The following is a 19,045-nucleotide window of genomic DNA, read 5'->3' on the forward strand; positions in this document are numbered from 1 at the left end:
ACTTCTCCTGAACTAATGGCACAAAAAGCTAAAATTAATCTAATTTCTTCTTAATGGCTCTTTAATACCCATGTATTTAATTCTGCAAACAAGGAGTTAGTGCTGGTGAACTACAGTTAGGTTTAGCAATCTTCTAGAGATCATATGTGGTTACATATTTCCTGGAAATCTGATGCAGCCTGGTCACAGATGCATTTATTTCCTCAGATGTTAAATGCATCTTTCTGGCAGTGCTTGCCAGAAATCAATCAAAACTACTGTAGCAGGGCAAATCATCCCAAATGCCTATAAAAAGAAATTGTTTCCAAAAGAGAGCTGCTGAAAGAATTGTCTGGAATAAACCTCCTCCTTTTGTTTACTTTAGATAAGTAAAGTCAGTTGTTAATCATGTGGTATCAAAACAACTTCCATCTGCAATGGATTTTCAGTGGATTAATCTGTAAGTAATTAGTGAAAACACTGATTCACAATCTGAAGCAATTTAAATTTAAATATTCTCATGGCTAAATGCTTCACATCACCCTGACTATCAAGATTTTATATCCCACAGCAAATTTTGATAGGCTTTGAACACTCCTGTTTTGTGAAAAGCTCTCATGATAGCATTCATTGTTCCTTGACAATGATCATGTTTTCTGAAATATTAATACTTTAAATTCCAGAGTAGGGAAAAGGAGCTGTGAGAATTCAAATGGGGATTCCAACCTTCTGCAGGCTAATATTTATTTGATGGCAGGTATCTTTAAATGACACTAAGTATTTGGAACAGTGGAATTTTGGGGTCATTTCAGAGAAGTCACTGATATCAGTTTAGCTAAAATAAATGAAAAAAGAAAAAAAAAAAAGCAGCTTAACAAACCTTAAAATCAGATGTTTCATTTAAAGTTACTTGTCCATAATTCCAGTTGTTTCCATAGTTTCCTTCTTTCTCAAAAATTATCTTTTCTTGACCATGCTCATCACTTATGCTAACTCTTAAACGGTAAACATTATCCCCATACATGAAATACCTAGAGAGGGAAAAGCATTTTGGTATTATTAGAACAAAGTCAGATTCCATGAAAAAATGTTACTCTTTTTATTTTATAATGTTTTATGAAATTAGGATTAATTTGAAGCAAGCATGAAAATAATATTAATTGTATGTTTAAATTACACCTGGAAGTGTAGAGGCCTAGTTAAGCTTCATAACAAAAAACATTTTAAGGATTCTTAAGATCATTTTTGTATAGAAATGAATATTGGATGCAGGGTGAAAAAGAAAATACATTATAGCTAACTGCAAAAGTCAAAGCTATGAAGGAATTAAACTTCAGGCCTGGAGCTGAGACTGATTGTGGAAATCCAAACAGAACCAGGCTGGTGTTGCTGGCATGCTGAGTGGGATTAATATTTTAAATGAAAGAAAGATCTCTGGGTATATTCTTAAACAAAATACAGGTTTAGGAATTATGTAACAATACCAAAAGCTTAGACAATACGTATCTGAAGGGACCAAAGGCAAACTCAGAATCCGGACTCGCTCTTCTATGAGTCCAAGTCCAATGGGTGTTGAAATATAAAATCCTGAAAGGTAATGGTCACACTTTAGCCAGGACAAAAGAAATTTATTTTTTACTTTTTTACTTATTTAATTGGAGTTTTTATATTTAAAATAACATCAAGCACAGATAGTGTTGCATGATTTGGAAGATTCCCGACACAGTAAATGTGAGTGATTATCCCAAGATATATCCATCAGTCAATGACATATTAAATTGAGCTTTTAAGCTTCTTGGACACTCAGCACTAGATAAGCAATGGGAAACTAGTCTTTTCCAAGTCAGTGGGGATCCTGCCTTATAGTCAGTAAAGGCAGCAATTCTCCTACCTTTATAAAAATGTCTTCCTATTTGATATTGCTTGTGATTTTCCCAACATTTTCATAATTTGTATCCACAAATGACAAAGGGAAAATATGGATTGTGTGTTAAGAGAGTGACAGAATGACTACGTGAATATTTTATAACAAGTTGAGACATTATAAACAAACTCTCTTTTATTTGTGAAATTGGGTTTGTTGCTTTTTTCTGAGATAATTTGTTGCAGCTGGGAATTTGGACTTGTTGCCATATGAGGCTAGGCCAGAGAAGCACTGGGATTTGTCATAAGAAATGCAAATTAAGGCAGCTTTTAAATAAAATTCTTGCTTTATTCAAATCATGGGTGTAAACTCGTATTTTCTTCTATCTAACTAATACATATATATGCAACTATTATATTAATAGAATTTTCAAATTAATATATTTATAATTAGATTAATTAAATTATATAGACTGTATTCTGTTATTTATACTTCCAGATTATTTAGTTTTTTCATGTGGGGGGCTAAAATTCCTGAAAATTAATCTGAAATATGAATCAGGCTTTTAATTTCCTCTCTTGACTTAGAGAACCTGCAGTAAAATAGAAACGGTGTCTAACTTAAAGAAAAAAGTCAAAGGGACACTTCTCTGTCTTTGTTTCATCGATTCTCTGAGCATTCAGAATCAATTTTTGAATGTGTATTACAGCCTTTATTTTTCAGAAGCACAAAAAATAAAAAAAAGTTTCACTGAATGTAATAGCTTGATATTTATGATGCAATTTAGTTAAAATAATGGTCACAGAAATTTAAATATGCAACACAATAACATTACACATAGGAACATTACATATGTCAGCTTAGACTTGGCACAGGAAAACAGAGAACACCTAAAATGGATTAATATTTTTGAGAGATCATTGTCAAGTGTTTTGTTAAACAAATTTTACATTCTTTCATCTGATTTGCATTCTAGAAGCCAAGTGGGAAGACAAAACAGTGTTCTGAAGATGTTTAGAAAAATGTGCATTAACTCAGAGAGAGGTGAATAATTTCTATCTGATAAAGTGCAGAATACTATTTATCTTTTCCCAGGAGTAACTTCTTTCAGAATAATTTGCAATTTTTCCACTTATTTGTCACTGAATAAATTTTATGTAAGTCTTGTATAGAATACACATAACCATTGCAAGATCCAATTTGTATTTTATCTGGTTTTAGCTGGACTGACAAATCAGCTGAAAGAGTGATTGTTTGGCTTTATTGTTGAAGCAGAAAAAAACTTATGGAGTCTAGTGCTGGTATAAGGATTTGTGATGCATTCAAAATCCAGTTCCTATCGTCATTGTCTCTTTAAATAAATAACACTTTTGATATTACCACATTTCCAATTAAGTCATTCAACTGTAACAGTTACTGGAGTGTTTGTGTGTTTGGCACACTTGGTGCGTTTGCTGTGCAGTAACTAGGGACAGAGATGCCTCCTGCAAACTTCAGGTCAACTTTATTTAAATCAAAATTATTTTGTGACAACCATGAGGATGTCAGCAGTAGAGAGGGGTGAAAAGAAGTGATTTGCCTAATAATGCTAATTATACTTTTTTCCCCTCAATTTAAACATACAGGTTTTTGACCTATAACATTTCTGCCCAATAGAAATTCCTTTCTCTGATAAGGCACTTTGGTGTAATAAAAGCATTGAATTTTTTAGTACCTCACCCTTAAATAATTTTACATATTCTGTTTTTTACTTTTAGTTTTGGTATGTTTCCACAAGATAGCAATCAGAAGGATAAAACATTTTATCTGGTAGCCCTGACATTTTTATGGTAGAATAATACAACATCCTCGTAATACCACTATGAGGAATCCATAATGCAGAGATATAAACTAAATCAAGTTTTCCCTTTAATCTTAAAGCCACTTTTTTGATCTTACCTGACAAGTTGCCAAATGTATGATCAACTTCAGGACCAGTCATCAAGGGAAAGGTAGGACCATGAACTCTGTCCCAGTCTGAATCATCATCTAAATCTTGTATCCAGAAACAAAAGCCATCTTCAAAAGTGCAATTGATTTTCTCATAATCTGTGAATAAGAACTTGTAGTAAATAAAAGATGACAGAGATGGTAAGTTTTTTTCTTAGAATTACACGGGAATTCTTAGAATTACATGGGAAGGAGTGATGAATAATGTCAATTTTTAAATATGTTTGTAAACCAGCCCACACTGACTTAATTTCCTCTTTATGCAATGCAACGAAATTACTCAAATAAGTGTACTGTTTGTACTTGTTAATAAAACACTATTTTTGAAGAGTAGCCCAACATACTCTCGCACTCATTCACCAACCTTCATTTCTGATCCTTCTTTTCCTCTTTTCTTTGCCAAGGCCTGGATTGCTCCAGCAGAAAGGGCTCACCATTAGAGCAGAGTGCTGTGCTCCATGGCCCTGGGATGCCCCTTCCTTTCTTCTCATTTGCTCCTTTGCTCACATGGCTTTGCATCCTCATCCCTTTTGTTCTCGTGGTATTTCCGTGTCTGCCCATGGTGCCTTGACATGCAGGTTAGGCAGAGCTTCCACATGACAGGTACTTTCTGATCCTGTGGATGCTTCCTGCAGCATATCCCATCCCAGCCACATTCCCTGCTCACCTCCTGCTCCAAATTTAGCAGCTAAAGAAGCCTTCATTTATCCAATTACCAAAGCATGAGTCATATTGCTGCATTGTTGTCACTGTAGATTTACCTCATCCAGACTTTTCTTAAGGCCTATTTACTGAAGCAGGTATTTTCCTGAATGTTATTTCTAAATGTTGTTCTGAACATTTTATTTTATAAAGACATTGTGGTTAATGATTTCATGGTGTTGTTTAGTGAACAAACTGGCTGAGAGGAATCTGATGGAGGTGCAGATACAGTTTTATTTACACAGATAAGTTCTGTAAGACATTGCCCTACTGCTAGATACAGGCCTTACAGAAATAATTTATTTGATATTTAAAACAGTATGAATTTATTCAAAGTGCATCTAGTTATTGGGCTAAGGCCAGAAAATGCTGCTTCACTTTCCACTGCCATTTTCTCAAACTGAAAGTGTAGATTCACTAAAATTTTGGGATAAAAAAGAAACAAAAAAACCAAAAACACTCACACACATACACACACACACATAGAACACTTACTGTTTAGTTCACTCGCATTAAATGCAGTGTATGTTGCATTAAAGCCATTATAATTCTCTGAATAATCAGACATGAACTGTGCTGTAGCCTCATGAGAAAAAATGTAAATTGTTTCAAGATTGGTCCCTGACAGAGAAGCTGAAAACATAAAAGAAACCATACAGTCAGAGAGAAAATAATCACAGGCACGTTAAAATTTCCAGTGTTGTCATAAAATCACACTGGATTAGTTTATTGAGTCCTAAGGAATGGTTTTCCTGTTGTACTGCAATCCTGCTACAATAGCTTCAAACTCTTGGAGCATTTAGCTGTTAGGCTGACATATAAATATTCTGCACATTCCATCTCTCATATCCACCAATATGGACATCAGCTAGTCTTTTACCATTTCTCATTCTCATTCTCTACCTATTTCCAAAAATAAGGATAAATAATAATATATCTTTCTGGTATACTTATCTTCCTGTAGTCTATCTTCAGAATATGTTTTCCATCTCTGATGGAATTTAGCTCTATAGACTGAGTCTTGTAAAAAATGGGTACAATCCCAGTTTTCAGAGTAGAATATAGAGACAGAGGTAAGTTATCATCAGTATTTCAAGATCTGAGGAAAACAATGTATTTACAAATACTTGTAAAGATTTTCAGGAAGTTTTGTAGCAATTCTCCCACCTGTTCAGTTTAGATTCTTTCATTTTATGTTACTGTGTGTGATATTACAGGAACTTTTGACAATATATTTCCAATGAAACATGGACCCTTCAAGACCATGAGGCTGATGAAGTTATCAAGATCATTCACATAAGACCTCAAAAAACCAGTAGAAATTTCATAATGTATAAGGGTTTTGTCTGGTCAAATTAAAAGGCAGATGAGTATATTGAGATTGATGGTCTAACAGGGTAACTTTATGCAGATCCAGTCTTCCTTTTAAACATACACGTGCAGCTTTTGATACCTCAAAATGCTTATTTAACCACTTAGATTTTAGTATTATTAGCTGAAAAATAAACTTACCTCTTAAAACCTTGTTTTGTCCTAATCCTTCAAAAATACTCAGCTCGTCTGCATATGGTTGTGTTTCAAAAGAAGTGAAGTTCAGTTTAATGGACAACCCTTGAGGCACTCTAAGGCAACAAAAGAAACATAAACTCAAAACTGAAAATCTGTTCTTCAGTAAAGTCATTGAAGTCATTGAGTGTTTGAATGATAAGTTCAGAAGCAACATGAAATTATTTCAATCAAGATTATTAATCAAGATGATCTATTTGTCTAACTTTTAGTTGTAAAATTTCCAAAGGAATTGAACATAAACTTTTTGTAACAGTGTGCGCACACCTTTATGCACTGGAGTTAAGTGTATTTTAGAAACTGAATGTTCTGAACTCTAGAATGTGATTATCAGTTCTAGAAGGGGTTTTTTTGGATGGTTTTGGCTGGGTTTTGTTGTCCTCTGCATCTCATTGAATTGCAAACACTTTTTTCATACATGTTACTCTTAGATATCTCATTGCTCATGTAGACTTCCCAAACCCAGAGGAACAGTATCCAGATATCAATATGAACAGCAAGATACCAAAATATCTCCTGAAAGTCCAAAACAGTCTCTTATGACAATAACAGGATTTGCATGCAGATTTGAGGATCTCAAACCCACTCTTTGGGAAATTGTTGCAAATCCAAATCATCACACACAAAGTTTAATGACAGAAGACACTTGAAGTAAAGTGTAAAAATTCTTGGCCTTATTTTTCTATAGTTATGCTCTATGAATAATATATATTTAATTTCTTCTCCCATTTCCTTTCCACTAGACTCATATGGTAGTCCAAATCCTAAAACACTACCAGCTTAGCTACCACTATGTGTTTTTTTTTTTTTTCTTTCAGAATTCAGAGACTCAATGAAAATAAGCTTTTAACAGCAGTCTGCTGGGGCTTATCGGCTTATCAGTAATGATAACTAGAGAAGTGTGAAACAAATACTTAGATATTTTGCCTTTTAAATTTTTGTTGTTGTATTTTTATATTTCTCCAGATGGAAGAAAAAACATATAGTTGGAAGGTTCAGGAAACTAAACTTTCAGAGAAATATTAAGCATATTGCTCTTTAAGGAGAGGAGATTGGATCTTCATTTGGAGTTAAAGGGCATGAAAATGTAAAAGCTCTTTCTAAAGGTAATGGGGGATATTTCTAGACAAAGGCAGGCACAAGAAAATCCAATCTTGGATGTATTATAGGTTGCCTTTTAACACATTTTTATTGGGATAATAAAAAACATAGGTTACTGGAAAACCTAAAAGTTCCCTCATGGAAATAACTCTGAAAGAAAGACAAAATCTGAGCACCACTTTGAATTTCTTAGGTCTTAACTCTCAGTGTTTCCTGATTTCTTAAAGCAGTTAAGTGGAAAATAAATTCAGATGGTTGTCTTTTGTCATTTTTCAATCTGTAATTACACATATCTGCAGAACCTCTACCATATTATTTGCAATTGCTCATAATTCTTTCCAAAACGATGTTTTTACCAGCCACATACCTGGCATAGATATCTACCTAATAGAATGCTTCTTGCTGCTATAGCAGCACTTGGAGCAACATCACCGGTGTAGAAGGAAGAAGGGCACATTTATTTACTGGGGCCATGTTAATTTACTGGCTCAAGTTCTGCAGTGCCATGAAATGAGGAACAAGGCAGACATATTCTTAAGGGAAAAAATCTTGTTCTTTTCCTGGGGCACACCTGTATTTTAAAGCCAGGTGTTGTCAGTAATTACTAGTGAACAGTACCACTAAGGATAAGAAGGAAAAAAAAATCTACTAAACAGAAGGAAAACCAAGATTTCAAGGTTAAGATGAAAGTTCTGAACAAAATCAAAGCCTAGCAGTTTCAAAGGAGCCTTTGGAATGAGAAACTCAAACCTTTTGCAATTTTAAAAGCAATTTCTTAATCTCCTTTGAAATCTTCTGCCAAATTAATACTTCTCAGAATCAAAGAACATTCATTATTATGAAACCATAATAAGAATTATTGCCTTTCAAAGCAGTAACTTCTGAATTGGCAGTCATAGGATGGATATTTAGGACTAACTTGTGATCATCCAATTTTTAGATATGTACTTTTGGATGAGATTATTCATATAGTGTGGCTATCTTTTTTCTCCCTGGCCTAAGAGAGTCAAAATCAGACAGTTGTCCCTGTCTGTGGGTATATATCCTTGATTAAAAAAACCCAAAACCACTTATTGTGCCTAAGGCTTAACAAGCATGTGGTAGTATTATGTAAAATACTAACCATGCAATTCTAAAATATATTTCTAAATTACATAGGTACACAGGTACTCCTAATTCACATGTGAAACCTTTACACCTAAGTGACAAGGGAATTATTAAAAACTCTCTTAAATAAGAATTACATCATATAAAGCCATTACCTGAAGACTACTATTTAATTTAATCCTTTGGGGAAAAAAAAATCTTGCAATTATTTTATGTGGTTTATTTTGAACTTACAGTTATGTTCCTCTGGATGTATATGACACACAAGATTTCTCAAAATTGTACCTAAGAACTTTTGTAAGTGGAAAAATTATTGATATAGTTATGGAGCTTATGCATGAAGGTTGTTAAAGAAAGTTACATAAACACAAAGGAGAAAATGGTATTACATATTTTCTATGCTGGGGTATTTGGGAATAAAAGCAAATGGCATAAGACTATTGTGCAGGAAACAAGATCACCTCATAATCAAAAAAATATTAGGTACAAAATTATTGGAAAATGGCTTACACTATTATCCATTGGCAAAAAATGTTTTCATTATATGGCTCTGGATAATTCATAGAGTGAAAAAACCCAGAGGAACCAGTCAACATGAATTTTCCATCACAAACTGCAGCTGTAAAGATATAATGAAGAACATTTGTCAGAATGACATTTGAAAAACAGAATCAGAGCCAAAATATGGGTGACCCTGTATATAGATTTACATGGATTATCTTGGAACTGCTTTGTAAGCAACAATAGGAAGACAAAATAAAATACACTATCAACTTATTCTGATTTCTAATTCTTATCACTGATCTCAAAGTACTATATGAGAAGAGAAGCACTACAGAAAATTCATTTTTAAATTAGACACAATCCAACTAATCCAAACTAGTCTAAATCAATCCAAATAATTCAAAACCAGCAACTGGATTCAGCTAATCCAATACTTTCATTTTACTCTATACTTTTATAAGGAAACAGGATCTTGCCTTATCAGTCCTTATCTACAACTACTTTAAATCAGAAAACTGTGTTTGTACTACCAGAGACAATTTGATATCACGTGAATAAAAGCAAAAGGGGATATGGTTGACTATTGTTATCTCTGCTTTTATGAGCTTCCTGGTTCCTTGCCTTATATATTACTGAGAACTTGAAGAGATAAGTGGATCTCCCAAGTTCCCTGCCAGCTATTGAATTCATTCAGCTGAGGTAAATGTCATTTATCATAATCTATTTTTTCAAAGGCCTTTCAATAGTTTTTTTCCCCTTGGTGTTGGTATTACATTCTATGAAAACTTTTCATTTTAAAAAGAGGAAAAAAATATTTTTAAGCCTCAGCATGATTGGAAATGATAATTCATGTAGAGATTTTTATTTCAGCAGACACTGAGGAACAGCTGAAGGTTTTTGCTTCATCTCTTGAACATTATATTAGGAATTTGTCTAATAATGTTTTATCTTCAGTTGTTCAAAAAGTATCATAGGGCTTTCACATAAGGATAAAATCAGTACCACACATGAATATTTGGAGAGGTAAGAGGACAAGTTCATCAATTTGAGCAGATGATCAGAAATTATACAGAGCTTTTAATTAATTTCAGAAATGAAACCATACCTATAATGATGAAATTACGAATAACCAATCATATTGAAAATTAAATGGGAATTTTATTGAGCATAGTCCTCCTCTGGGAAATTATATGTAAAAGATTAAATTAAGCCTCCTTGTGTGTTCATTTTATAAGTGTAAAATTCTTGCTGCCTATCACTGTAGCAAACACAAAATAAAAGTCAAGCTTTGTTTCATGTAGCCATACACCATAAATAAATACTGTGCAGAATGAACTTTGCCAACATGCCTAATGCATGAGCTGAATAGAAACATATTCCCTTTTGCAATCTTTGAGAGGAAAACACAACACATAAGATTTTAAATACATAGAGAAAAAAGGTCCATGAATGATAGTTATTATTCTATATTAGCATTAGAGCTGGATATTGGTATAGAAGTACTTTTTTTCTCCACTTTAATTCACATATTTCCTGTCCTTACCAATGAGAAGAAGAAAATCATTGTGAGAAGAAGGAAAGTGCCCAGCTTGTTAACCAGTGGTGCTGTTAAGAAGTAAGACATAGTCTGATCTAAAAGGAATTTTATAGTATGGACAATAATAAAAAAGATAAGCATACTTTTCTAATAAAATCAATGACAAGTGTTTGCTCATTCATTTTTCTTAGAATCACAGAATGGGTCAGGTAGGAAAGGACCACAATGAGTCCAACCTCCTTGCTGAAGCAGTATCAACCCAGAGCACATGGCACAGGATTGTGTTCAGCTGGTTCTGGAATATCTCCAGGAGGGAGACTCCACAACCTCTCTGTGTGATCTGTTCCAGTGTTTTGATCACTGCACAGTGAAGAATTTCTTTCTCATGTTCAGGTGAAACTTCCTGTGCATCCATTCCTGCCCATTGCCCCTTGTCCCATTGCTGGGCACCACTGAGCAGAGCCTGGTCCCTGCTCTGACCCCTCCCTGCAGACACTGACAGACACTGATGAGGTCCTTTCTCATTCACCTCTTCTCAAGGCAGAACAGGTCCAGCTCCTTCAGCCATTCCTCATAAAAAAGATGCTCCAGCCCCCTATTATTATGATTGTTCTTATCTTCGTATTGTTCTCTTTTATTTGTTCCTTATCTCTTAAGAGACAGTGAGTAAATTCAAACAGGTCCTTAGGTGTATGGCTAAGGAATGTGTCAGGAATGAGCAGGAGGACAGCAGGGACTGATCCTTTTTCCCTAGAGAATCTCCTAGTGCTTCCTCCTTGCAGGAAGAAAGCAGCTGTGGTCAAAGATGGATGGGCATGGAAGTCATTACATTTTTGCCTCATCCTGGAGCCCAAAGAAAAGCTGCAGTTGCTCTCCTAAGGAGACAGGAGATATCCTTTGAAGGAGCCACTTCTACTCTTTCCCCAACATGTATCGTGCTGTCCACTTCTATTTACTTATGCTCTGTGCATGGGACATTATGAGGGCTTCATCCTGTTAGCCTGGAATTTGAGGGAGAAGCTCCCCAAACTGGTCAAATCAAGCCCACATATTTCACCTGACAGGATCTTTCTCTGCCAAAGGCCAGTCCATGACTTTCTGATTAATCTCTCTCAGTGCTGTAGTGATGCTGTGAGGTGAGTAATCACAAAATGATGGTCTAGACATATAATAACTGCAAAGAGTCTGCAGAAACCCCTCCTGGGATCAGCCTCCAGTCTCCCTTTCTGTACCCTACGTGCTACATGGCTGCTTTACAGCAATGCCAGTCATTATTAGTGGCTGCTGCTCAGACTTCACATTTCTCTGGAGACCCTTTCACTGAAATTGCTGCCTGTACTTTTGTAAAGCCTTTTGTTACTGCACTGCATTGCAGAGCCAGAAAGAAACCTTTCAAGGTAATTTTAATCAATAAAACAAACAAATAAAAAAAGGGTGTTCGGTTGCCTGAATCTCTTCTGAGAATCTGAGATTTTACTGAATTCTCTCTAACGCAGGACAGATATTACTAAAATTCACTTCTTAATCCTATATTTTTAAACCATTGTCTTTATGAAATCAGAAATACTAGAGGGAATAATAATCAAGATGAAAAACCAAGTTTTTTAGAGGACAACAATTCTTTTATATGCAGGAGCACTTGCAGAGTGAATTATGAATTTTTCATAAATCTCATTGTGAAATTCTGAAGAACTTCTGAAAATCTAAACAATTTTAGATTTCATGTGACCATATTAAGTTTATACGAATGGGACAAATATGAAACATCAAAGATGTGGAAAAATTGGCAGCTATCCCAAAGGTGCATTCATCTTCTTACCCCTCATTCAACTGGTTTTATAAAATCTGCTAAGAAACTTAAATACATAAAATTAGAGAAGCTCTGAGGTTTTGGATAGGAAAGGCTGATAATATAATACAAGAAACATGGATCAACACTTTGTCCTCCAGCCAGAGCTGTACTTCTATAAGGTTATGAGCCAAAACTGCTGCACTAGTGGTAACTGACCAAATTGTTTGGGAGAACCAGGCATCAGTGAAGATAAACAGGGGCAAATCATCCAGCTCCCTGGACTGTAACTACAGCTGTTTTCCCTTCTGACACTGACTATTTTTACTCTTATTAATATTTATTTTATACTTTTATTTTTACTTTTATTACTTTTATTATTTGTACTTATTTATTTTATTTACTACTTTTATTAAGTATTCACATTCCTGAAATTTTCAGCTCAATTGTGTTGAAATGAGGATGACTTCCTCATTTACAAAGGGGAAAACATTCACAAATTATGTTTGGTAGAGATTTAGGGAGATGTGCAAATCACATCCAAAAGCCATGTGCATAACAGTTTATGCCTCAGCTGAAAAACTCTACTCAAGCACAATTCATAACTTAAACCCCTGTGTGGCCTCCAAGACACAGCTGAGTCATGTCTACACTGCTTTGACTTCAAGAATTTGGGATCATTTTTGTCTGTATCTACCAATATATAATATAAATTAAATTCTGTCACACATAATATGTATGAATGTAATGTCTTCAATAAAATGTGGGTGGAAACTTGTAAATTCAGACCTAGTCGGGGCATTGACCTGCTAGAGTGAGTCTAGAGGAGTCCACCAAGTTGATCAGAGGGTTGGAGCTCTTCTGCTATGAGGAAAGTCTGAGAGAATTGGAATTATTCAGTTTGGAGAAAAGAAGGTTTTGGGGTTACATAATTGTGTCCTTTCTCTGAAGGGATCCTACAAGAGAGATGGAGAGAGTCTATTTACAAGTGCTGGAGTGACAGGACAAGGGGAAATGGCATCAAACTGACAGAGTATAGATTTAGATCAGATATTAGGAAAAGCTTCTGGAACAGCTTGCTCAGAAACTGTACAGATGTCCCATCCCTGGAAGTGTTCAAGGCCAGGTTGGATGGGGCTCTGAGCAACCTGGTCTAATGGAGGGTGTCCCTGTACCTGGCAGAGGGTTGGAATGAGATGATCTTTAAGGTCCCTTCCAACCCAGGCCATTCTGTGACTCTATGATGGTAAATAAAAAGCTTTCATTTTATGAGATCTATAATATTACTTTATGAATATAAGGGTATATATTTTTCTTATTTAGCAATACCTAAAATTAAAAAAAAACAACAAAAAACCAAAAAAAACCCCAAAAAGCCAGCAAATACCCCCAGTATAATATATGTCTAAAAAAAAAAAAAAGGATGATGGTAGAAATGAATGACTGAATAACTTCTTGGGGTTATGTTACCTAATGCTTTCCATGGAACTAGGGTCTAGCTGAACCGTAGTACCTTATGATTTCCTCGCCTGTAGAAGGATCAACTCAGAGCCAATAGTTATTGTGATCTAGCTAGGTGCAGCTGTTATGATAAGTGCTTCAGTGGATATAGTACTGAAGTATTCTGATGGATATTTTCCCCAAAATGTTCAGTCAAGTCTCCCTCCTGAGCTGACTGCAGTCAGAAAAAAATGTATGTAATGGGAAGGGAATCTGCAATTCTCTTTTCTTTTTTTCTGAAGAAAATTGCATTTATGACAGAGAGTTCAGCCTGTCACAAACCTTCAGGATCAAGCTTTCATATTCTTTAAAAACATAATTGGTCTTTTACTTGCTTGTTTGTTTTTAGAGCCCAGCATTTCACATGTTTCTGAAAGCTCAAAGCAGACTGCACTCACTGTTTTTCTCTTCTCACAGCAGAATGGAAAGAAGCTTTCCAGATTTCTAGCACTAAATTCTATAATAAAAAAACCAAAACAAAACAAAAATAAACCCCAACAAACAAACAAGCTAACAAAACACTGAGGGAGTTAATTGCTCTGATTTCTCCTAAAACATTTGTTCTCTTTGTTCAATGTTCTCTTTGAGAGACAACTTGACAGATTTTTAACTGAGAGCTGAGGCAGTGGAGAGCAATGCAGGCAGCATTCACCCACACGCTTCCCTGGCAAAACTGCAGAGCACTTTGGTAAGGAGCACTGCAGTCAAACTCCCTGGTACAAATTGTTTCTTGAGGAAACTAGGAAGTCAGATGGAATCATAGAGTGGAATCACTTCAGTTAGAAAAGACCTCCAAGGTAATTGAATTCAGCCTTTGCTGGATTACCACCTTGTCTGCCAGCCCATGTCCAGTCATTTCTCGAACACATCCAAGGATGGTGACTCCACCACCTCCCTGGGCAGCCCATTCCAATACTGGACAATGATTTCTGTGAAGAAATTCTTCCTGATGTCTAACCTGAGTGTCCCCTGGCCATTTCCTCTTGTCCTGTCACTGGTTACCTGGGAGAAGAGCCTGACCTGTGCCTGGCTCCACCCTGCTGTCAGGGAGTTGTAGAGTGGGAAGTTGATCCCTGAGCTGCCTTTTCTCCAGCCTGAGGCCTCCCAGCTCCTCACATGGATTATTCTGCAATTTTATTGTCCTTCCTCACCAGTCACTCAATGGGACTTGTAGTGAGAGACCCAGAAATGGACACAGTACTCAAAGATAAGACAAAGGCAGACAAACTGACTGGCACTGCAGGATAAGAACTCTTTTTGTTAAACTCCAGTGGGGTTTCAGGTCTGTAGTTTTGTAGAATCAAAGATGGGCTGAGGTTGAATGGGACCTGTATGGATCATCTGGTCTGAACACTGTTTGAGAACACGGATGCAAATCTTCATATTAAATTTGTATATTATTTTTAAATTTACATGGGATTTATGTTTGTAATATTTCCGTAGTAAGCAACAAATTTATAGCTTTATATTAAAACAGAAAGACTCTAATATTTCATTATTTATTAAGCATATTCTTCATTAGTGAGGATTTTACAGAACACTGTTTCCTCTTGCAAGATAAATATTATAAAAATCACTCATTATTATGTTTAATAGGATTGATTTGGACTTCACTGTGCAGTGAAGTTTATTGACCATAAACTATTTACAAACTACTGACAGTGTTAAGCATGTGTAAAAAGACTGATTTACAGGAGTTTACATTCTTACCACATCTTTTTTCAGATTCATCTGAACCATCTGGGCAGTTCAAGACTCCATCACAAAAGAAATCTTCACTAATGCAGGTTGCACCATCAGCACAGAGTTCAGCAGGTGGCAAACACTCAGCTAGAATAATAAAGATGAGAGCAATAACAGCACAAAAGTAATGCAGTCTCACTACAAAGGAAAATTGACTTTCCTCTGGTTGCTTTACCACAAATCAAATCAACCACTCTATTGTGTTTTACAAAACTGCATTTTTAGAAGCCTGGAATGAAATATCACATACTAAAAAGATAAATTTGGCACAGAATAGAGAGACTTCTCAGAAGTGAAATATCTTTCGAAACAAAGCTTGAAGTAAGGCTGGAAGAAAATATCTATGAATTCCCCCTTTTTTTTTCCTTTACAGAAATAAACTACTTTATGCAATATAATAAATGACATTTTCCAATTTCTTATGTTCAAACAATGTGAGAAAACTGTACTTGGGTTTAAAAAACAGTGAATAATCTCTGGGTTTAGGTAAATAGAATTTAATTGATTTCTTCAACTTTGACACGTCACACTCTTACACCTCATCATTCTAAGGAATCTGATTCTTTAACTAGGATATCCTAAACAAAGAGTCTTTAAGACTAGATTCTTAAATACCAGAATAATCAGAAACAATATTCTTTTCAGATTTACAGATTAAACATTTAAGTTAAGAGCAAATTTCTCTTAGAGGTATACATGGGCAGGTCCTTGAAATTGTAGATCTTACTAGTAGCCTTTTCCTAGAGCATAAATGTTCATCTACTGCAAACAAACTCTTAGTCTTTAGAGGGTTTTGGTCTTAGATATCTTTAGAATTGAAGTAGGTCTTATTAAAGTGAACAGAAACATGTAGCTAAACTAAGCTTTGGAGAACTACTAATTTGAAAATTCTTAAAATTGTATTAAATTCTATAGAACTATTCACACAGTTCCTTGTCTCTACTTCAATAAATGCTTACAGAAAAAGGTCAACATTTATGATACAAGAAGGAAAGATAGTAATCTGTAAAATTTCATATTTTCATATTTTTTTTATAGAGCTGCTAGTTCTGTAATCAGATTAAGTAAGATATTGTACTGTGTCTCAGACTGACATTGGTATGGATGTATTGTAGCACTTCAAAGTGTTTTACAAAACACCCTCAGTGCTGGCAATGCAAATGTTATAAACCCACAAGATTTACCATTTTGCATCCAACTGGAAATTAAAATAAACCAAACATACTCCAGTAAAGTGTTGGAAGTGACACAAGGCCAGTGAATGAATTTCCACAAATGAGCAGAGACAAAACTTTGCATTCTAGACCCAGAGCAAAAATTCCAGCCAGTAACCCAGGAAGAGATTTTGCACAAGCCCATCAGGAAAGAAATCATTGTTTACATACAACATGATCAATTCTCAGCTAATTCAAGTCAGAAAACTAAACAGCACTGCCACCTCCTGGATTGAAAGAAATCAACTTTTCCTGCTGAAACAGTCTGACTTCTTAAATGGCAAATTACTCTAAATTGTGCTGTAAGTGTTATATTCAATTAAATAAGGGCAGTAAACACATAAGACTTGAACACATTAGATTGCTTGTAGAAATCATATATATTGCACCATGTAAGAAGGCTGGAGAATGTTTTCAATGACTCAAAACATCTTCAGCTTTCTGTCCATTGGAAGTCATACTTTGCTATTAAGTTGCTTATTTTGTTTTATTTTCTCCATAAAAGTAAAGAAATAACATGAATTAAAAAAAATCAAACAGCTAGTATTAGAGTCAATGTGTGCTTTAACAAGCATAACACATGCAGCATTTTTGTAGCATGTACAGTCTTAGAAGTCCCTTCTCTTTGAAAAGGTCTCCTTGGTCTAAGGTAAACCTGCATATCCTGAATTTTCAGGAATGGAATACAAGGATTGAATGCTGCGAGGAGAGGCTGTACATGAGCAGGGCAATTTTGCAATCTCAGATTGCTCTGTGTAACCTCCCTGCTCCTCCACACACAGAGCTACTCACCCACTGTTGTTGAGGACTTGCTTGTGGTGAGCTGTCCTGAACCTGGACAAATAAAACCCAGGGTTAGAACCTTATTCTTGCTCTCTGGGAGCACTTCTGTGGTTGCTTGGGCACAATTAAGCAGCAGTTAATCTGCTTTTATATCTGCATTGTTTGCTTCCCGCACTCCAGGTATGGTAGTACCAGCTTGAGTGGCTTGGTCCTGAAGCTCAAGTGTCACAATAAACATAAGAAAAAGTTATGTGAAACCCAAGTGTTTCAATAACTTCAAAAGATTTCTTTCCTCCTTCCACCCCTCCCCCCCCCAACTAAAATAGGAGTAATTCTTTCTCGTCTTCCCCTGTAAAAGTTCTGACCTGAAGTTGGTGTCAAGGAACTTGTAATGAAACTCGTGGGATCTATTGGAAAAAGAAAAGTTATAACACTTTCAACATTAGTACTAAAAGGAAAATGTACATTTTCTGACAAAATTTCTCTACAAATAAATTAGGAGCCTCAAACCTATCTATTATTTGTCTATTTACCTACAGGTGCATATATACATACCTGTGAGTGTACATATTTACACATGAAGAAATGCTTAGGTAAATAAGCAGATTTCTATTAGTGACTGTAAACTGCAAAACATTCTGGAAAAATGGAATGTGCATTTGTGATTGCTCCAACAGAAGTTCCACTTCATTGAGGATGCATCTGGAATTTCCAGCTCCCAAAGAGTCTTTTTTTTCCCCCTCTCTGATTTGCTTTAGCATCCCTGTTTATTATTTTTACTTTCTAAATTAAGACTTAAATATATGAGTTGGATGATGATGTCTTTGACTGAAAACAATCCCCATGTCACTGCAGGTACTGGATCCTGTACCTCAGTTTCTATGGTGAGGGAAGTTTCTAGGCCTGAAGGAATAAAGTGGGAGATGCAGTAAGGACTCCTCTACAGTTTGTCACCCATCAGTTTTGTGTGTAGAAGTTGATGACCATTGGCCATAACCAACTTATTGTTGTTAGATATTCCTGCTCTCCCAGACCTAGCGCAGAAACTTGCAGGAGGATTTCCCACCAATTTTTGATCAAACCATGTTTATTTAGCAAATACTATTAAGCTAAACTGGACCATTCTGGTCACAGTGCATTCTGTGTCAGCAAACTTAGGGACACAGTTTCTTTGGCAGAGAGAGAGAAGAGCAGTGAATAGATGGACGTTTCTCACAGCTACTGCAGAGAAAAAAAAAGCTTAATTGATACCATCACAGGTTTTCAAAGAGATATATACACACACACAAATAAATATATATATTTATACCAACATATCTGTCTATACATTTACTACAGGATAACCAATTTAGAAGGAATTAAACATTCCAAGACCTAAAAAATAGATGCATGCTGGAGCAAACAATTCTAAGACAACAGTTATCAGGGAGCTACATCTTGAAGACTGTTGAAAAATTTTGGTTGCTACAGATGTTCTCAAAAGTGCATGCACAAATTGACAGCAAAATCCCTAAAAGGAAAACACAGGAAAGTGATAGAAACAGCAGTGGTATAAGCACAGTTACTAGAAATTCTCAATAAAGTATCAAATTGAGATGGCAAAGGATGATTTTAGGGTTAGCAGAGCCATAACCCTGCATCCAGCAGGAGTAAATGTACCCAGTGTG

At 35.4% G+C, this 19,045-nt stretch overlaps 1 protein-coding gene across 1 annotated transcript in view; it reads right to left on the minus strand.

The window, feature by feature from the left end:
• TMPRSS15 (transmembrane serine protease 15) overlaps nt 1–19,045 on the minus strand; it is a 54,123-nt gene that overhangs the window by 25,307 nt on the left and 9,771 nt on the right. Inside the window, exons 7-15 of the mRNA XM_039713176.1 lie at nt 17,744–17,785; nt 17,388–17,423; nt 15,349–15,468; nt 8,819–8,927; nt 6,047–6,156; nt 5,030–5,167; nt 3,782–3,931; nt 1,464–1,566; nt 860–1,010 (exon numbers count right to left, since the gene is read on the minus strand). Coding sequence (XP_039569110.1) covers nt 860–1,010; nt 1,464–1,566; nt 3,782–3,931; nt 5,030–5,167; nt 6,047–6,156; nt 8,819–8,927; nt 15,349–15,468; nt 17,388–17,423; nt 17,744–17,785 — 959 coding nt within the window. The remainder of the gene's footprint in view (nt 1–859; nt 1,011–1,463; nt 1,567–3,781; nt 3,932–5,029; nt 5,168–6,046; nt 6,157–8,818; nt 8,928–15,348; nt 15,469–17,387; nt 17,424–17,743; nt 17,786–19,045) is intronic.

This window comes from Passer montanus, unplaced genomic scaffold, assembly GCF_014805655.1.
Source record: "Passer montanus isolate IOZ18808 unplaced genomic scaffold, ASM1480565v1 scaffold28, whole genome shotgun sequence".
In the NCBI taxonomy this organism is placed as follows: domain Eukaryota; kingdom Metazoa; phylum Chordata; class Aves; order Passeriformes; family Passeridae; genus Passer; species Passer montanus.